Genomic DNA, 21,833 nt, shown 5'->3' with positions numbered 1-21,833 from the left:
TTTGTACCTTGGTGACAGTTAAGAGCATATTTTAGTAGATATACGGTAACTCAACGCGGACCAATAGATGACCAGGGATAAATATTTTACCAATGGTGGTCTGGCAAGTTGATTTCCTACCACGTACTAGCGCCAATCAAATGATGGGTTTTATTAACCGTAATGACTGTAGTGCCGCACCATCAAAATGTCAGCATCGCAACTAAAGTAACCACCAATGCTTGTTGTTCAATATAAGTTGTCGTGACAACAGACAAGTATTCACAAAAAAAAAGTGTTAAATATAAAATCAGGTGAACAAACATGCAGTCACTGTTACCCATTTCCGGTTAACTTTGTGCTAATGAAGTTGATTCTGTCATATCAGAATAATTCCACAAACTGTACCCTACACAGAAACTTACCTCCACAAGATACATTTTTTTTTTTAAAGATAGTTAGTGAATACAGAAAGTCAATCTGTCACTTGAACATATACTGTATGTACAGAGAACCGACCCAGCATCATTGACAACTTTATTGAGGAGTTCTCCTCTGAGAAGTGTGATGCTTCTAGCTTGACACCTGTTCAAAACATTCAGTAATGAACTCATATCATAGTTATCAGTTAGACATACTTTATTTAAAATGGCAGTAACTCAAGTTTTTCTAGTGATAGAAACTCTAAAATGGAAACATTGAGATCTGAGTCTTAATAGTAAAACATAATGATATCTATACCTTAGATGTAAAATATCTGGCATTAGAAAACATGGCAAGAAAAAAAAAAAAAGTAGTTTGACTGTGGTAAATTTGTAGTAGTAGTGATATACATTTCATTATTATTATTTTTTAACAAAAAAAAAAACTGAAAGAAAATAATTCAAACATTTTATGCAAAATCCTTAAAAAAACAAACGTTTGAAATATAAAGTAAGGTACATGCTTTCCAGTCCTACTACTCTCAATAGAATAAGCACATGGTTGGTAGTGGATGACTCAGAGCAGTACTTTGTGCCGCTACTCTACTTTAATCTTCTGCTTGTAGCCTCCATTTTTCTTTCTTTTAATTCTGCTGCTCTGGGTTCAACATCCCTTCTGCAGCCAGATACTGTAAACAGTTCAGCCTTTTATCATCTCATTTTACTCATTAAAACATACAAAAAATAAACAATGTTTAAAAAAAAAAATGTGTAAAAGAACCTCCCAGCCTGGCTGGTCTGGTCTTGGGGGGGGCACCAATAAGACACTGAAGAGATGGGGTTGAGAGTCTGGTCTGGGGCACCATTAAGACACTGAAGAGATGGGGTTGAGAGTCTGGTCTGGGGGGTAACCATTAGGACACTGAAGATATGGGGTTGAGAGTCTGGGGGGGGGCCCATTAAGACACTGAAGAGATGGGGTTGAGAGTCTGGTCGGGGGGGGGGGCACCATTAAGACACTGAAGAGATGGGGTTGAGAGTCTGGTCTGGGGCACCATTAAGACACTGAAGAGATGGGGTTGAGAGTCTGGGGGGTAACCATTAGGACACTGAAGATATGGGGTTGAGAGTCTGGGGGGGCCCCCATTAAGACACTAAAGAGATGGGGTTGAGAGTCTGGTCGGGGGGGGGCACCATTAAGACACTGAAGAGATGGGGTTGAGAGGAGAGCCCATCTGTGTCAGCACTTTATCCAGCCACTGCAGAGGGCCGTGAAGGTGCACTTCTATCCAACAGGGGGTGCTGGTGACATCTTGTCGGTGATACTCGGCTCCCCAGCCCTGTAGGGGGGGGGAGCGAGAGAGAAAGTTAAAGCTGGGTCATATTCAGTAAATGGTCAAAAAAAAGGAATGAAACAGCGAATTTGTCCAATCAGAAATGCTTGTTTTCCATTTCAGTGTTACGCCAGTGTGCCCCAGTGTTATTCTCAACATTGCCGAGTTGCTCTTTCAATGAAATTAAGATGACGGTTTTAAATTATTTCCACAAAAAATTGTATATATTTTTTAAATCAATGGACAAGATGATAAAGCAGTGAACTGTACATAGTACTGAAACTAATATAATTGTTGAATCAAAATGTAAATTGTATATCACCTTTACAAAGCTCATGCGGATGGTGCACATCTTGGTCAGCTCGTAGACCGCCTCAAAGCCATGGTTCACAGACTGGGCCAGTAGCTGAGCAAATTCCTGGTTGTTAAAGATCTTCAGACTGCAGCCACTAGGGATCTTACACACCGTGGTGGGGTGGAAACCATGATGATAGTTACAGTTACGACTCTGAACGAAGATACTGGTGTCACTCAGACACTCTGCATACACCTCACCTCCTACATAGTACAGGTGGACGCCTGAGGGAGAGAGAGAAAAGAGAAAAATGCTTGTGTTTCTAGCTCCATCAGTACAGTAATATCTAATGCTTGTGTTTCTTGCTCCAACAGAACAGTAATATCTAATGCTTGTGTTTCTAGCTCCATCAGTACAGTAATATCTAATGCTTGTGTTTCTTGCTCCAACAGTACAGTAATATCTAATGCTTGTGTTTCTAGCTCCAACAGTACAGTAATATCTAATGCTTGTGTTTCTAGCTCCAACAGTACAGTAATATCTAATGCTTGTGTTTCTAGCTCCAACAGTACAGTAATATCTAATGCTTGTGTTTCTAGCTCCAACAGTACAGTAATATCTAATGCTTGTGTTTCTAGCTCCAACAGTACAGTAATATCTAATGCTTGTGTTTCTAGCTCCATCAGTACAGTAATATCTAATTATTGTGTTTCTTGCTCCAACAGAACAGTAATATCTAATTATTGTGTTTCTTGCTCCAACAGAACAGTAATACCTAATGCTTGTGTTTCTTGCTCCAACAGAACAGTAATACCTAATGCTTGTGTTTCTTGCTCCAACAGAACAGTAATACCTAATTATTGTGTTTCTTGCTCCAACAGAACAGTAATACCTAATGCTTGTGTTTCTTGCTCCAACAGAACAGTAATACCTAATTATTGTGTTTCTTGCTCCAACAGAACAGTAATACCTAATGCTTGTGTTTCTTGCTCCAACAGAACAGTAATACCTAATGCTTGTGTTTCTTGCTCCAACAGAACAGTAATACCTAGCAAATAAATAACACAACCCAGAATACAAATCAATTAAAAAAAATGTTTTAGTTCAATATCTTGCATGTTTGTCACCATTCCTTCCCCACACTTTCTCTAAACCCCTCATCTAATTTCAATCTTCACAACCTCATCAACTAATCTATTAATCTCAATGTGTTGCCGTGTTCACCTTTGCCGATGTGGCGGCGTGTGTTCTCTATGGTTGAGTTGCGGTTGACGTTGGAGAGCAACCCCAGGCAGAAGCGGTTCTTGTTGTTGGAGGGGTCGGTGAAGCCGTCCACCAGGACGCTGGTAGAAGAAGCATGGTAGGCCTCACCCACTCTGTTGTTCAACTCATAGTACACAATACTGCACCAGTGGCTCGGTTCCTCGTACTCCACTGGCTGCACATCTACAGGGAGAAGGTAGAGCGGAAGTTTAACTCATAGTACACAATACTAGACCAGTGGCTCGGTTCCTCGTACTCCACATCTACAAGGATCCTTCTTTGTTGTAAAGGAAAATGGATGCGTAAATCTTGAAATGTACAATTTAAAATGTGATCAATTCATGAATGATGTGGTGCCCATAGTTCCTTTTCAGTCAGGCAACTTCGGTACAACATATTATGGGGAGTCGCACTCTTGAGACAATCACGCCTGACGAGGACAATGAAATCTGTGCCTCACTGGGAGCCAAAGCATTCCACAGGTGATAAACGTGAGGCTTGGATTCATTCCTTCAATTATTCAGCTCATCACCTCGGTGTGAACGCTACCTTAAAACAAAACTGGAAAACGAGACTGTCTCACACGTTGCACCAACTAAACGGTCCCTAGGTGGTATATTCTCATTCTAAAAAGGGAATAAGTTCCAAGATGTTATGGTCTCTATTTAAGGCTCTTATACATGTTACTACAGCCTCTCCTGGTATAAGCTGCAATTGGTCTGGTGTCAAGTTCACCAGTGTCGCCATATTTAAGTTACCGTCTTCGCCATAATCAAAAATGAAAGGTATGTAGAAAGTTGAGCTCCACTCCATTTTGGGATATAACATGTTATAATCCTTTATAATTGTCTCGTCTAACTGTATAAAGTGCCTTATGTATACGGATCAAACTGTCCCTAGTGGTTAGAGTGTAGAGGCGGCAGGGTAGCCTAGTGGTTAGAGCGTAGAGGCGGCAGGGTAGCCTAGTGCGTCGAGGCACCAGGGTAGCCTAGTGGTTAGAGCGTGGAGGCGGCAGGGTAGCCTAGTGGTTAGAGCATAGAGGCGGCAGGGTAGCCTAGTGGTTAGAGCGTAGAAGCGGCAGGGTAGCCTAGTGGTTAGAGCGTTGGACTAGTAACCGGAAGGTTGCAAGATCGAATCCCCGAGCTGACAAGGTACAAATCTGTCATTCTGCCCCTGAACAAGGTAGTAAACCCACTGTTCCTAGGCCGTCATTGAAAATGAGAATTTGTTCTTAACTGTCTTGCCTAGTTAAATAAAGGTAAAATAATAAAAAATATAATAAATTGCCAGGTATGTTGTAATCTATGTGGTGATTTTTTTACAAAGTTTTTATAATGGCATCTCTGAAGCTAGCTGATTGGTTGTATTTTAAGCCTTGGTTCACGTTACTGTAAAATACAACACGTGTTCTCGTGATGTGCATTCTTTGTAAAACTATAGGATAGCATTGTGTTATTATATCCATGTTGGTCGTTCATTTATGACTATGGTGAAGACCGAGCTGGAGGAATGTAAATTCATTAACTGAACACCTACGTTGTGTGTTTTATTGCCAGACTAAGAAAAACAGGGCACTCGTCTGAACTCGATGATCCTGTGTGTGCGTATCAGTCCTGCAAAGTAGTGACAGTCAAGAATCAAGGGGTTACACTCACATTTATCGTCTTGTATGTCTCGGCGCACGGGTCAAGCTGCCCTCAGTTTGTGCTCGAGACTAGGGGAAGGCTGGCACTGTTCCACTACTAGTCCGCAACGCAGGTTCTCTTGACAATTGTGTAGCATTCTTTAGGGGGCTTGGTTGTCCAGATACGGACTTCCTCTCCCGGGTGGCCGTACCTCAGCTGAGTCTAAGTTGAGGGACGCGGAAACGGTTTGGGTCGGTCTGGTCGAATGTCTCCCGGCTCTTGTATGCTCTGTCCCGGGTTACGGGTCGGTCTGGTTGAATGTCTCCCGGCTCCTGTATGCTCTGTCCCCGGTTACGGGTCAATCTGGTTGAATGTCTCCCGGCTCCTGTATGCTCTGTCCCGGGTTACGGGTCGGTCTGGTCGAATGTCTCCCGGCTCCTGTATGCTCGGTCTCCGGTTACGGGTCAATCTGGTTGAATGTCTCCCGGCTCCTGTATGCTCTGTCCCGGGTTACGGGTTGGTCTGGTCGAATGTCTCCCGGCTCCTGTATGCTCTGTCCCCGGTTACGGGTCAATCTGGTTGAATGTCTCCCGGCTCCTGTATGCTCTGTTTCCGGTTACGGGTCAATCTGGTTGAATGTCTCCCGGCTCCTGTATGCTCTGTCCCCGGTTACGGGTCAATCTGGTTGAATGTCTCCCGGCTCCTGTATGCTCTGTTTCCGGTTACGGGTCAATCTGGTTGAATGTCTCCCGGGCTCCTGTATGCTCTGTCCCCGGTTACGGGTCAATCTGGTTGAATGTCTCCCGGCTCCTGTATGCTCTGTTTCCGGTTACGGGTCAATCTGGTTGAATGTCTCCCGGCTCCTGTATGCTCGGTCTCCGGTTACGAGTCGGTCGAATGTCTCCCGGCTCCTGTATGCTCTGTCCCGGGTTACGGGTCGGTCTGGTTGAATGTCTCCCGGCTCCGGTATGCTCTGTCCCCGGTTACGGGTCAGTCTGGTTGAATGTCTCCCGGCTCCTGTATGCTCTGTCCCCGGTTACGGGGAAGTATCCGAAGAGAGAGGGCGACCGGGTTCATGTGTTTGCCTTGGTTAAGCACCGCTTGACTCTCTTTCCCAGAAGGGTCCAGGTCCCACCTTGGTGATCCGGGTCTTACGTAGACCTGAGACCAAATTAGCAAACAAGCGCTGCATATCGTGCTAGCCAGGTTTAACCAACTTGCAGAGGCAAGCTAGCTACTGGCTAGCTACCGGCTAGCTACTGGCTAGCTACCGGCTAGCTACTGGCTAGCTATTTCGGCTTCCTTTAACAGTGGAATTGCGTTGATAGCTCGCTTGTTTAGTATTAACGTAGCTAGCGTTAAATCGCTTGGTTATTCTAAACGGAACATGCTGCTGTCAGAGGACAGCTAGCCTAGAAGCCTTATCATGGCTAACATACATAACAATGAGCTGTATTCGCCGGAGGTTATGGCAATCACATTTCTATTTCCAATTCCTGGAGTTGGAGGGAATGGGGCTTGCGGGCACCTATCAATGAGGAAGCAGCCGCCGAGTGCTCGGCTCAGGTAACCCCCCTGGAGCGAGGGGCCTTAGCACGGGTCTGAGCCCCTCCACACAAACATTACAGTAACATCGATGCCCCCCCACCCCCCGGTCCCGGCCAAACGGGGTGCTACGTCAGCCATTGTCGGAGCCCCATGTACATAGATGAGGTAAAGCAGAAGTTGTAGAGGTAAACAGGCCCACAAATGTGGTTACTTAAGTTCGATTTGGCTGCATAACATTTAGAATAGGGGTGTGCAGACAATGGCCATACTCGTTTTCATAATCATATCCGGAAATTGAAAAGTTGATAGTTGGATAGGATGATAGTTGTAATGAACATACATTTTTTTAAAACAGTGTTTTAAGTCGATTTTGGCAAAATACCTCCATGCACAATCTCGCTGCTAACTTTGTCAGATTAAACATCCTCGTTTACATACCCTTGCCCTGCTTATTAGATATTATGCACATCGATAGCTTGATAGCAAACGTCCTCGCCATGTGATGCATCGTAGCAGGCAGCAGTAAACTAAATGATCAGACCGAAAACATTAGCGAAAAAAGTGATAGGGGTGTAATTATGAAGCGAGTGGGCGGAGAAATACAGCGTCACTCTATCCAATCAGAGCAGCAGGATCAACGTACAGCCCGCCCTTCTCTTTCCAGACAGGTAAACTAGCCAGTTGAGTTAATTAGACCATGTAAAACCTTAATACGACTGACTGACATGAGATAGTCGTTTTTGTAATTATCAGTGATCATAAATCCTATCCAGAAAATTGCCCATTTCTGTTACAAGACTCATTTGGTCAGCACACCCCCTAATGTAGTAGTAGTCTCCTTTCATGTTTAGAAGAAGTGGCGGCTAAATGCTAATTCCCGTTCCTATAAGGTGATTAGCATAGCTAGCATACAGAAATCGGTGGTGTTTTGTAAATGTATTTTTACTGTAGTGCAGTTCATTGGTGTTGACATGAACAATGTGTTGGTCTTGACATTCATACAAGCATTATACTCCGATTTTTACTTAAACACTGACATACATGTAAACAATTCCCTAAATGTAGGTTCGTTTTTCTGGGGGGGAAATGAGGAGACACTGGATTTCCCCCCCCCCCCCAAACGTTTCCATGGCAATTCCATTGTAAGTCCATATAAGGGGTCTGACTTCATCCAAGCTATACAGTCTCACGTTTGAAAACCTGTCCATGTTTAACCTCTAAAAGTACAAGCCGTTGGGGGGGGGGGGGGGGGGGGCTGTCCCTGTTCCAACTGGGTTACAAAACTGGCCATTTTAGAGTGGCCTTTTCTTCTCCCCCAGCACAAGGTGCACCTATGTAATGATCCAGCTGTTTAATCAGCTTCTTGATATGCCACACCTGTCAGGTGGATGGATTAGCTTGGCAAAGGTGAAATGCACAGGGATGTAAACAAATTTGAGCGAAATCAGCTTTTATCTTTCATTTTAGCTCATGAAACCAACCCTTTACATTCTGGGTTTATATTGTTGATCAGTATAGATCCTTCAACTGAAGTCACGAGAGTGCGACTCCCCGTAGTATGTTGTACCTCGTTTCTCTCCTTCAGGGAACAGTAGGATTTCAGTTTGTATTGACTGCCATGTGATCAGGTCAACGTAGACAATTAGGATAAATCAGTTCCAATGAATGAAGTATATGATGTCAGGAATAAGGAATTCCCGATTGATTAAAGTAGAGGTAAAAACATCATAAAGTGTAAGGTCAGACTCCTCACCCCCACTAGGCATGTTCCTGGGCCCGCTGCTGCTGGTCTCCATGGACCCCTCCTGTCCCATCTGCTCGTCGGGGGGCATGTAAGCCGGGGGTGGGGTATCAGCTGGAGAAAAAAAAAACACCACAATGGACAGATAGTTAAGAGACCAGATGCAGCTGATGACAAATGGCTGTCCACACACACACACACAGACAGAGGACGGACACATATACACACACACACACGGACGGACAACTCCCAAGAGGAGTTAAAACCCATCCGCCACCACAGGATCTTTCTCTACCCGGAAACAGGTGTAGGGTTTCACACACATCCGCCACATGGAACACTAATGTATGGACAGTCCCATAAGTGTTGTATTACACAACCACTGATGAGGACTGAAATTGAGAAACGTTTCAAGCGAGGTATGGGTGGGGACTGTTGGTAATGTTTTCTAATGAGAAGACTGGTCTTCCTACAGACCAAGCACCAAAGACTCGGTCAATAATTTAAAAAAATAAATAAAAAAAGTGGTCAGATGAAGCAGATGCTAAGCTACAGGTCTGTTGTGCTAGCACAGACTGGTTTTATGTTCCGGATTCTTCCAATGGCATTGAGTACTACACCACATCAGTCACTGGCTTTATCAAGAAGTGCATCAAGGAGGTCATCCCCACAGTGACTGTACGTACAAACTCCAACCAGAAGCCATGGATTACAGTCAACATCCGCACTGAGCTAAAGGGTAGAGTTGCCACTTTCAAGGAGCGGGGACTCTAACCCGGAAATGTAAGAAATCCTTCTATGCCCTCCGACAAACCATCAAACAGGCAAAGCGCCAATACAGGACTAAGAGCGAATCGTACTACACAGGCGCCGACACTCGTCGGATGTGGCAGGGCTTGCAAACCATTACAGACTGAAGGGAAGCACAGTCGAGAGCTGCCCAGTGACAGGAGCCTATCAGAAGAGCTAAACTACTTCTATGCTTGCTCCAAGGCAAATAACACTGAAACAAGCATGAGAGCACCAGTTGTTTCCAGATGACTGTGTAATCATGTGATCCGCAGCCAATGTGAGTAAGACCTTTAAACAGGTCAACATTCAGAAGGCCGCAGGGCCAGATGGATTACCAGGACGTGTACTTCGAGCATGCGCTGATCAACTGGCAAGTGTCTTCACTGACATTTTCAACCTCTCCCTGTCCGAGTCTGTAATACCAACATGTTTAAAGCAGACCACCATAGTCCCTGTGCCCAAGAATACTAAGGTAACCTGCCTAAATGACTACCGACCCGTAGCACTCGCGTCTGTAGCCATGAAGTGCTTTGAAAGGCTGGTCATGGCTAACATCTACACCATTATCCCAGAAACCCTAGACCCAATCCAATTTACATAGCGCCCTAACAGGTGATGCAATCTCTATTGCACTCCACACTGCCCTTTCCCACCTGGACAAAAGGAACACCTTTGTGAGAATGTAATTCATTGACTACAGCTCAGAGTTCAACACCCTAGTGCCCTCAAAGCTCGTCAATAAGCTAAGAACCCTGGGACTAAACATCTCCCCCCGGGACATCCGCCAAGCTGATCCTCAACACAGGGGCCACTCAGGGGTGTGTGCTCAGTCCCCTTCTGTACTCCCTGTTCACTCATGACTGCATGGCCAGGCATGACTCAAACACCATCATTAAGTTTGCCGATGACACAACAGTGGAAGGCCTGATCACCGACAACGATGAGACAGCCTATAGGGAGGAGGTCAGAGACCTGGCCGTGTGGTGCCAAGACAACATCTCCCTCAATGTGATCAAGACAAACGAGATGATTGTGGAATAGAGGAAAAGGAGGATCGAGCACGCCCCCATTCTCATCGACGGGGCTGTAGGGGACCATGTTGAGAGCTTCAAGTTCCTTGGTGTCCACATCAACAAACTAACATGGTCCAAGCACACAAAAACAGTTGTGAAGAGGGCACGACAAAACCTATTCCCCCTCAGGAGATTGAATTTTTTTTGGCATGGGCCCCCAGATCCTCAAAAGGTTCGACAGCTGCACCAGAGCATCCTGACGTTGCATCACCGCCTGGTATGGCAACTGCTCGGCATCTGACTGTAAAGCGCTACAGAGGGTAGCGAGTAAGGCCCAGTACATCACTGGGGCCAAGCTTCCTGCCATCCAGGACCTCTATACCAGGCGGTATCAGAGGAAGGCCCCCCCAAAAAATTGTCATAGACTCCAGCCACCCTAGTCATATACTGTTCTCTCTGCTACCGCACGGCAAGCGGTACTGGAGCGCCAAGTCAAGGTTCAAGAGGCTTCTAAACAGCTTCTACCCCCAAGACATAAGACTCCTGAACATCTAATCAAATGGCTACCCGGACTATTTGCATTGTACCCACCCCACCCACTCTTTTACACCAATGCTACTCTGTTATCTATGCATAGTCACTTTAATAACTAACTACATGTATACATTACCTCAATTAACCGGTGCCCCCTGTATATAGCCTCTACATTGATTCTGTACCAGTACCCCCTGTATATAGCCTCCACATTGACTCTGTACCAGTACCCCCTGTATATAGCCTCCACATTGACTCTGTACCAGTACCCCCTGTATATAGCCTCCACATTGACTCTGTACCGGTACCCCCTGTATATAGCCTCCACATTGACTCTGTATATAGCCTCCACATTGACTCTGTACCAGTACCCCCTGTATGTAGCCTCCACATTGACTCTGTACCAGTACCCCCTGTATGTAGCCTCCACATTGTACCAGTACCCCCTGTATATAGCCTCCACATTGACTCTGTACCGACACCCCTTGTATATAGTCGGCATTGTTATTTTACTGCTGCTCTTTAATTACTCGTTACAGAGTCAATGTGGAGGCTATATACAGGGGGTATCGGTACAGAGTCAATGTGGAGGCTATATACAGGGGGTACCGGTACAGAGTCAATGTGGAGGCTATATACAGGGGGTACCGGTACAGAGTCAATGTGGAGGCTATATACAGGGTATTACGGTACAGAGTCAATGTGGAGGTTATATACAGGGGGCACCGGTACAGAGTCAATGTGGAGGTTATATACAGGGGGCACCGGTACAGAGTCAATGTGGAGGCTATATACAGGGGGTACCGGTACAGAGTCAGTGTGCGGGGGCACCGGTTAGTCGAGGTAATATGTACATGTAGGTAGAGTTAAAATGACTGCATAAATTCTAAACAGAAAGTAGCAGCAGTGTAAAAGACGGGTCTGGGTAGCACATAGAAGTGACAGCACTGCAGTGATTCAACCCTGGGGGTAATTCACCATAATTAAAAAGACAAAAAGCTATTTTCCCTGCTGCCATTATGCTACAGCGGCCCATGCATCTTTTCATCAGCAAATCTCACTGGCTGGGGATATGTAGTTGAAGTCGGAAGTTTACATACACTTAGGTTGGAGTCATTAAAACTCGTTTTTCAATCACGCCACAAATTTCTTATTAACAAACTATAGTTTTGGCAAGTTGGTTAGAACATCTACTTCACGCATGAAAAGTAATTTTTCCAACAATTGTTTAGTCAGATTATTTCACTGTATCACAATTCCAGTGGGTCAGAAGTTTACATACAATAAGTTGACTGTGCCCTGGAAAATTCCCAAAAATGATGTCATGGCTTTAGAAGCTTCTGATAGGCTAATTGACATCATTTGAGTCCATTGGAGGTGTACCTGTGGATGTATTTCAAGGCCTACCTTCAACCTCTGTGCCTCTTTGCTTGACATCATGGGAAAATCAAAAGAATCAGCCAAAAACTGGTTCATCCTTGGGAGCAATTTCCAAACGCCTGAAGGTACACAAGTACCATTACAAACAATAGTACACAAGTACCATGGGACCACGCAGCAGTCATACCGCTCAGGAAGGAGACGCAGTCGGTCGCCTAGAGATGAACGTACTTGTGCTAAAAATGCTAAATCAATCCCAGAACAACAGCAAAGGACCATGTGAAGATGCTGGAGGAAACAAGTACAAAAGTATCTATATCCACAGTAAAACGAGTCCTATATCGACATAACCTGAAAGGCAGCTCAGCAAGGAAGAAGCCACTGCTCCAAAACAGCCATAAAAAAAGGCAGACTACGGTTTGCAACTGCACATGGGGACAAACATCGTACCTTTTGGAGAAATGTCCTCTGGTCTGATGAAACAAAAATAGCCATAATGACCATCGTTACGTTTTGAGGAAAAGGGGGAGGCTTGCAAGCTGAAGAACACCATCCCAACTGTGAAGCACGGGGGTGGCAGCATCATGTTGTGGGGGTGCTTTGCTGCAGGAGGGACTGGTGCACTTCACAAAATAGATGGCATATTGGGGGGAAAAAATTATGTAGATATATTGAAGCAACATTTCAAGACATCAGTCAGGAAGTTAAAGCTTGGTCGCAAATGGGTCTTCCAAATGGACAATGATCCCAAGCATACGTCCAAAGTTGTGGCAAAATGGCTTAAGGACAACAAAGTCAAGGTATTGGAGTGGCCATCACAAAGCCCGGACCTCAATCCTATAGAACATTTGTGGGCAGAACTGAAAAAGCATGTGTGAGCAAGAAGGCCTACAAGCCTGACTCCGTTACACCAGCTCTGTCAGGAGGAATGGGCCAAAATTCACCCAACTTATTGTGGGAAGCTACCCAAAACATTTGACCCAAGTTAAACAATTTACAAGGCAATGCTACCAAATACTAATTGAGTGTATGTGAACCTCTGACCCACTGGGAATGTGATAAAAGAAATAAAACCTGAAATAAATCCTTCTCTGTACTATCATTCTGACATTTCACATTCTTAAAATAAAGTGGTGATCCTAACTGACCTAAGACCAGGAATTTTTCCTAGGATTAAATGTCAGGAATTGTGGAAAAACTGAGTTTAAATGTATTTGGCTAAGGTGTATGTAAATTCAACTGTATTTATACACACACTAGAATAGGAGCTATGTTGGGCCCAGCGATGAGCACAGTGACTGACAGCCAACCTGATGCCAGGCTTTGTTACACTAGTTTAGTTGGCATTTTGATTGTTCCCCCTGGTTGTCAGAGGACCCTGGTTTGTATCATGGACAATCATCCCAAACTGTTAGAAATCAAACACAATTGTCCTCCACTGATTTCTAAAATCACATTTTCACCAGGAAAACACTTTCTTTTATTTTTTTTTTACATTCTCAGGGGTCAAAGGGCAGTGTGAGACCAGGTGAAGTGTACAAGTGTGAATATATGACATAAGCTAACAACATATTATGTTGTAATAGCAGCCATGGTAACGGACTATCAATAAACACATAGGTGCATGATATATGATAGGAGTGAATACTGACATCTACCTGGGAGCTGGAAGGGGCTGGAGGGTCCGGAGCTGGCAGGAGAGTTGGGGTAGGTGCCCACCCCTCCGCTGGAGGCTGGGGAGGGAGGGTAGGGGGAGTTGGGGGAGATTGGGAAGGAGGAGCCGCTGCCCCCGCTGTGCTGCTGGAAGGACTCTGGGAAGGTGGCGTTCAGGGGCATGTGGGGCTCGTTGTGAGTCATGTTCCTGAACTGGACCAAGAGGCTGTGTTGGGGGTTGAACTCACTGTGGCGAGGCACCAACACCGGAGGCAGCACTGGTGGAGAAGATATTTTATTTTATAATATATACACTGGGATTGAAGAGACTTAAAAAGAAACCTTGAGACACTACAGTATTTCATCTGAAACCAGTGAAAACATATGTTCTCATCAGCATGACCGGTCATCATTTGGCACTGTTGTGCATGTCAATTGAAAGGACTTGCATCTAGCCTTCACATCTGAATGAAAGTGCTTTCAATACCAGTTCTCTTCTTATTTCCATTACATTCAACAACAAAAAATATACTATGATGCAGATCGTATTAATCAGGTCATTTTTGAAAGTCCTTGTCCTGTGCTCTGCTCCTCCCCCTCCCTGACTGACAGCTCTGCATTAACCAATTCAAGGGTAGATATCACGTCACTCACGAGGAGACAAGAGAACACTTCCTATCTCTAAGGAAGCAGCCAGAATGTCCCATATTGTTTTGATGAAATCACCTTGAGGGATATTTATTGGAAACTCTAATCTATATAGTGTGAATAGTCCGTACTCTCCTTCACTTAATTTAAACAGTAACTTAAGACAGATTAGCCTTACTGTGTCCTACACATTTCTTGTTGAAAGACGTGGACAACAGCCACAATTTAATCACATATATATGCTAAGGTCTTGCAATGCATTAGATTGAGTCAATACTGTAATAGGAATGAACACATGACGTACCTGGGCTCTCTACTCTCTTGTAGTGGTAGGGGTTAATGCAGACCTCCTTCTGCTTGGAGCCGAAGGGGTAGTCACACACCTCCAGAGGTTTGAGCTCGTGGTGAGACTGTAGGTCGGGCCACCTCCACACTCTGCAGTAGATAACGTGGGGGAGACCCTTCCTGTGAGACACCTGGAGACGACCGTCCAGAGACCGAGGGATGGTCACACACTTACCTGGCAGGGCAGGAGGTAAGAGAGACGGGTTCAAGGGAAGGTGAGAAAATATCTGGACCAAGTATTATGATGATCGCTCTCTTCGTCATCTAGAATACTCTATGATCCAGAGAGAGAGAGACACACACACCTGGCCTGAAATGGACCAAGTATGACACCGCACACACACACAGTACACTACAGACAGACCGGGTCACTCACTGGGTTGTCCTGGGCTGCTGAGGGCTTTCTCCAGGTCCTCCATGGCTCCCTTCTTCTTCTTCAGTTTCTTGACCAGAGCGTCAACAGCCTTCTCAGCCCATTTCTCCTCCTCGTCCCCCTGCTTCCACCCCAGCAGACGCTTCACAGCTGGACTGGTGAAGGAGAACAGGCTGGACATAGAGGTCATGGTGCTGCTGTCCAGGGTGAGAAGGAGTGGAGGGAGAGAAATGTACCAGGAAGTTAAGGGATTGACGATTCCTCTTCTTGGATCATGTACAACAGGGAGAGTGTGTGTGTTTGGGGAAGGGGAGTGTAGAGAGGAGGCTTAGCCTTGCACACCAAGGACAGGAAATAGAGGCAGGACGCAGGCAGGACACAGCTGCTGCTGCTCAGGAAAGGAAAGCCTGCCGTGAGGTGGGATGTACCTTGGAGCTGGGTCACAACCAACCCCACTGAGGGGAGTGCAGTTTGGGGAACAAGTTCAGCTGAGATCAGGCCTCTGGGACACAACAGCCCAGAGGATTTACAAACGTAGCTAGTCAATAGGCAGACATAAATAGGAAAAGGACCCTCCTCTTCTCCCTCTGGTTAGGTCCGTACCATATGAGGTGGCCAGAGCCTGGGTAAAGGTCTAGTGTGGAACCTGGAGGGGGAAAAAGAAGAGAAGCTGTGTTGGAAATATATTGCACAACAGAATCCTCAGGTCAGGTGACATAATGTGAATTAATATAATGTTTACATACCCTACATTACTCATATGTATATACTGTACTCGATATCATCTACTGCATCTTGCCATATTTATGTAATACATGTATCACTAGCCACTTTAAACTATGCCACTTTTATGTTTACATACCCTACATTACTCATCTCATGTATATACTGTACTCGATACCATCTACTGCATCTTGCCTATGCCGTTCTGCACCATCACTCATTCATATATCTTTATGTACATATTATTTATCCCTTTACACTTGTGTGTATAAGGTAGTAGTTTTGGAATTGTTAGGTTAGATTACTCGTTGGTTATTACTGCATGGTCGGAACGAGAAGCACAAGCATTTCGCTACACTCGCATTAACATCTGCTAGCCAGGTGTATGTGACAAATAAAATGTGATTTGATCTAAGCCCGGGACGATACTAGTATCACCATACTCCTTTGTATCATGGCAAGGAAACAAAACACATAGTGGATTTGACTTGTTTAGGAAAACAGCACAAATTTTGGAAACACAAGTCATCATGCAGTTTTGTCATTTACCAACCTATAGCAGACAATATCTCACATACAGCCGCTTTTTAAGGCCCCAAAGAGTTGGTCGACCAAGATGTTTTTTTGTCGAACAGTGGCAAATATTTAAGTAATAAGGCACGAGGGGGGTGTGGTTTATGGCCAATTTACCACGGCTAAGGGCTGTTCTTAGACAACGCAATGTGGAGTGCCTGGACACAGCCCTTAGCAGTGGTATATTGGCCATATACCACAAACTCCCGAGGTGCCTTATTGCCATTATAAACTGGTTAACAACATAATTAGAGCAGTAAAAAAATTAATATTTTCTCAAAACCCATGGTATACACTCTGATAACATCACAGCTGTCAGCATTCAGGGCTCAAACCACCCAGTTTATCAATATTTTATGGCACACGTGATGCCTGTCTGAGTGGACTAGTCTCTAGTGGAGGCCGCAGGGATGGCACACCAGATGCCTGTCTGAGTGGACTAGTCTATAGTGGAGGCCGTCACTCTCTGATCCGGTGTAAACGTCATAAAATAGGCCTACCTGATTACTTCTTATCCCTTGCACAAATAGCCTACAGCTGTGTCTGTCTGGGGCACACTGGTGTTAATAGCTCATACAATGTTTCAGGTTCTGTGAAGACAGGCCATGCGTGGCCAAGGTGATTTATAGAATTTTTATATATATATATATATTTTTTTAAAGAGGCTATTTTCTACCTGTGAGCTGCAATGTTTTTATTTGTTGGCTTTATGTGGGCTACTTTTACATATTTTTTATTATTTTATTTTATTTCACCTTTATTTAACCAGGTAGGCTAGTTGAGAACAAGTTCTCATTTACAACTGCGACCTGGCCAAGATAAAGCATAGCAGTGTGAGCAGACAACAAAGAGTTACACATGGAGTAAACAATTAACAAGTCAATAACACAGTAGAAACCAAAGGGGGAGTCTATATACAATGTGTGCAAAAGGCATGAGGAGGTAGGCAAATAATTACAATTTTGCAGATTAACACTGGAGTGATGAATGATCAGATGGTCATGTACAGGTAGAGATATTGGTGTGCAAAAGAGCAGAAAAGTAAATAAATAAAAACAGTATGGGGATGAGGTAGGTGAGAAAGGGTGGGCTATTTACCAATAGACTATGTACAGCTGCAGCGATCGGTTAGCCGCTCAGATAGCTGATGTTTGAAGTTGGTGAGGGAGATAAGTCTCCAACTTCAGCGATTTTTGCAATTCGTTCCAGTCACAGGCAGCAGAGTACTGGAACGAAAGGCGGCCAAATGAGGTGTTGGCTTTAGGGATGATCAGTGAGATACACCTGCTGGAGCGCGTGCTACGGATGGGTGTTGCCATCGTGACCAGTGAGCCGAGATAAGGCGGAGCTTTACCTAGCATGGACTTGTAGATGACCTGGAGCCAGTGGGTCTGGCGACGAATATGTAGCGAGGGCCAGCCGACTAGAGCATACAAGTCGCAGTGGTGGGTGGTATAAGGTGCTTTAGTGACGAAACGGATGGCACTGTGATAGACTGCATCCAGTTTGCTGAGTAGAGTGCTGGAAGCCATTTTGTAGATGACATCCCCGAAGTCGAGGATCGGTAGGATAGTCAGTTTTACTAGGGTAAGCTTGGCGGCGTGAGTGCGGAATAGAAAGCCGACTCTTGATTTGATTTTCGATTGGAGATGTTTGATATGAGTCTGGAAGGAGAGTTTGCAGTCTAGCCAGACACCTAGGTACTTATAGACGTCCACATATTCTAGGTCGGAACCATCCAGGGTGGTGATGCTAGTCGGGCATGCGGGTGCAGGCAGCGACCGGTTGAAAAGCATGCATTTGGTTTTACTAGCGTTTAAGAGCAGTTGGAGGCCACGGAAGGAGTATTGTATGGCATTGAAGCTTGTTTGGAGGTTAGATAGCACAGTGTCCAAAGACGGGCCGAAGGTATATAGAATGGTGTCATCTGCGTAGAGGTGGATCAGGGAATCGCCCGCAGCAAGAGCAACATCATTGATATACACAGAGAAAAGAGTCAGCCCGAGAATTGAACCCTGTGGCACCCCCATAGAGACTGCCAGAGGACCAGACAGCATGCCCTCCGATATTGCCAATGGCAACAAACGTTACATTTAAATAGAATTTTGATTAACCACATGCCATTGATTTTGAGCTATGAAGACTATAAAATAATCTGTTCCACGAAAATGTGCATATGAAAATCGTAACTGACACACAGACCAGCGAAAATGGTACGTTAACTTGGCACTCAGTTGTCTATTACCGGCAACTGCAGGAACATAAAAGGCAGAATCTGCAACGGCCAGCAGCAGCAGAAGGATCGGGAAGAGGTTTATTTGCTATATTGATCTCTGGCTCCCTCTTTAGTAATTTGAGTCTTAATTTTTTATTCGCAGTGCTTAAAGCATCAGACTTGCTCAGTAGCCTACATATAGTTGATTTTATTCAAACACAGGGTGTGTCTATATATGGAAAAACTTTTTTTTAAATTGGTCGAATCGATTGGTTGAAAGAACAGACTCCTCTCAGTCGACCAATATATATATATATATTTTTGTCTGGGACAGCCATACTGGGTGGACAGAGACAGAAAGAAGACAGAAAATACAGGCATTGCTGCACAGCTGTTGAAAATAGCCCTAGCAGAGAGGATGTGAGGCCACTGAAAGCTCCTTTCTCATCATATCCCTTCCCTTACGGCACACAGCTGTCCAACAGCACCAGGCAGTTTAGAGCTTCATGTTTCATTGTTACAATAGGGAAAAAAAGCAATAGTGGAGTCCTATAGGGAATGAAATATACCCTACACTTCAGTCAACACAGGAAAAAAATTGTGAGCTTTGCATGTGTGAAGAAGTGAGATGGCAGGGAATACAAGGACAACCAAATGTAGCAGATACTAGCTAGGCTATTCACGGACTCTCTAAAGATCCATGTAGGTGTGTTGTTTCATCCATGAACATATGGATAACTTGGTAAGCAAGCTCTCTGGACACAGCCTGTCTGGTTTCTGTTGCTGTGAGGCTGTAACGCCAAGTGAGCGATGACAGCAATACAATAACATTAACGACAGGAAACGAGGTGCACAGAGCCCTGAGTCCAGTGACTTGATAACATCACTTCACACCTAAGTATTTTCCTGCCTGGCTGTCCTTGTAAGCAGGGTCAGGAAGCAACAACACAAACAGTGTCTGGATGAAGAGTCTGACCGTCACCATGGGTACCAGGTTTGGAGAGTGCCTCACTTCAATAACCATTGGGCAGAACAACATAATCTTGTTGAGATGAAGCTGAGAAATTCAGCAAAATGTATAGCAACATTCAACAGACTTGAGAAAATACTGAACGTTGAGACAATTCTGACATGGCCATGCTCTGGCTACACGATGAAAGTGAAGGGCGAAACAAAGGATGGTTCTGGTAACTAAGCATGAGATGTCTCCCCATCCCCACCCAAGGTGATACTCGACCAATAATCACAACCATTATACCACTGAAGCGTGAAATCAACACAACATGTCCCGATTCCCTGGAATACACATTTTGTCGACGTTGAACAAAGTCGCTAACTTCCAAAGTAGACATTACAGTAACATTTTTTGTTAACTAGTTTTCCATTTGATTCAATACACATAGCTAGCTAGCCATGTGTATTTCGTTTTCAGATATTCTTTATTAATTTTACGTATGTAGCTAAGTTTGAGTGATTATGGCTAAGAGTGGAAAATATGAATTTTATATCCATTTCGCAAATTTTGCTAGTTCGTTAGCTCGTTGGCTAACCTTAGCCAAGTAGCTACCGTTAGCTAGCTCGACACGCTACAAGTTAATTAAGTCAGCCAGTTGGGTTATCGAGTTGAACCGAATTGATGGTACAATCAAAAGTTGTTCGTGTGGTTTTATATGGCTGACGTTAACGAGAACACGTCCTATTTTGACCACAAATATCGTCTTTATCCCCACCCCAATTCCTAGCTAACTTGCTATGTTCTCCTTCCCCACCATTCCAGAGATAACTTTTTCAATCACTTCTCCAGCTAGCTACACCCCACCCCCCTCTGGAAAAGTACCCAAGCCTAGCTTTACTGATTAAAACTTGGTAATTGTGTAGCCTACCCATGGAAACATGCTTATCTAGTGGGTAAGCTATCATTTCATCGCATACCTTTCAAGAATTGAGGCAGGCTGGTCGCTTCCTTAGTACTTTTCTCTATTTAAAGCCGGGTTTTTTTTGTGTTTTTTTTTGTGTGACTTTTTTCCCCCTCCAAAGCCTTCGCCTAACTCTCCCGACTCATCTGTCCCAGCGTCAAATAGACTGGGAGGCGGAGCGCATATCCCTCCGCTAAATGAGAGATTTGACTCTCAAATGTTCTTCATCATCTGTTTCTTCTTCTTCTATTTTACACTTTGTCACGAGTCTTCTTCAAATGAGGGCTATTCCATGTTAACAGAGTGATGCTGATACATTTTAAAGTGAAACATCTGAGTATGTCAAACAAAAGCCGACGATTGTAACCATACACAACTCTATGTAAAATGATGACATTTAAACAATTTCAACAGAACATTTTACAAAAATACATTTACTTAAAGAACAGTGCAGATGCAAAGTTTGGTAACAGAATGACGGTTTGTGCTGTCATTCTGTTACCAGAATCTGCACTGCTCTTTAAGTAAATAACAATAATAATTTATTACATTTGTAAAACACTTTATTATATAAAATAATCTCAAAGTGCAGAAAATAACAAATAAAACCAAATAGAAAAAAAATACTATAAAAATGTGTTTTATCTCAAATGTTCTGTGAAAATAATTAAAAGCAGTCCTTGTGCATAGAGTTGTATGATTTGTTTAACTTTGCAATGATTTGTCTTTATTGCACATACATTTTAAAATGAAAAATCTGAGTCTCAGCATCACTCTGTTCCTGTGGAATTGCTCATGAGCAGCTTGTGTAAAAAAAATATATTGTAAAGAAAAATGATCATAATCGTACATCAGCAGATGCTGTGATCTGTGGTCCACTGAAGCAGACAATACAGGACTGTTTCGCTAGCACAGACTGGAATATGTTCTGGGATTCATCCAATAAAATTGAGGAGTTTACCACATCAGTCACCGGCTTCTTCAATAAGTGCATCGATGACATCATCCCCACAGTGACTGTACGTACATACCTCAACCAGAAGCCAATGAATTACAGACAACATCCACAATGAGCTAAACGCTAGAGCTGACCCTTTCAAGGAGCAGGGCACTAATCCAGACGTTTATAAGAAGTCCCACTATGGCCTCCGACGAGCCATCAAACAGGCAATGCATCAATCCAAGACTAAGATTGAAACGCCGACTCTGACAATCACGTGTGTTCCCTCTCCAGCCTCTAGATCACCAGGCTGCTCGTTATGCGCACACCTGTCACCATCGTTACTGCGCGTCAGATTCACCTGGACTCCATCACCTCCTTGACTACCTGCCCTATACAGTGGGGCAAAAAAGTATTTAGTCAGCCACCAATTGTGCAAGTTCTCCCACTTAAAAAGATGAGAGGCCTGTAATTTTCATCATAGGTACACTTCAACTATGACAGACAAAATGAGGAAAAAA

At 44.2% G+C, this 21,833-nt stretch overlaps 1 protein-coding gene across 8 annotated transcripts; it reads right to left on the bottom strand.

Moving 5' to 3' along the window:
• Positions 1-594: 594 nt before the first annotated feature.
• LOC109865020 (mothers against decapentaplegic homolog 5) lies at positions 595-20,668 on the bottom strand. 8 transcript variants are annotated; one of them, XM_031797980.1, is made up of 9 exons: positions 20,389-20,668; positions 15,374-15,591; positions 14,949-15,142; positions 14,532-14,747; positions 13,585-13,857; positions 8,220-8,321; positions 3,255-3,476; positions 2,058-2,314; positions 595-1,741 (listed from the first exon to the last, which is right to left on the bottom strand). In XM_031797980.1, exons 3-9 carry the CDS (start codon positions 15,133-15,135, stop codon positions 1,598-1,600), a joined length of 1,401 nt encoding a protein of 466 aa, XP_031653840.1. In that variant the 5' UTR covers positions 15,136-15,142; positions 15,374-15,591; positions 20,389-20,668; the 3' UTR covers positions 595-1,597. The 8 variants fall into 8 exon arrangements, with proteins under 8 accessions (XP_031653840.1, XP_031653841.1, XP_031653838.1 ...); XM_031797981.1 differs by having other exon boundaries at positions 14,949-15,139; positions 20,389-20,567; XM_031797978.1 differs by having other exon boundaries at positions 13,579-13,857; positions 15,288-15,591; positions 20,389-20,555.
• Positions 20,669-21,833: the final 1,165 nt, after the last annotated feature.

The sequence above is a fragment of the Oncorhynchus kisutch genome, linkage group LG19, assembly GCF_002021735.2.
Source record: "Oncorhynchus kisutch isolate 150728-3 linkage group LG19, Okis_V2, whole genome shotgun sequence".
NCBI classification, from domain to species: domain Eukaryota; kingdom Metazoa; phylum Chordata; class Actinopteri; order Salmoniformes; family Salmonidae; genus Oncorhynchus; species Oncorhynchus kisutch.
This window is presented reverse-complemented; position numbering and strand designations above follow the sequence as displayed.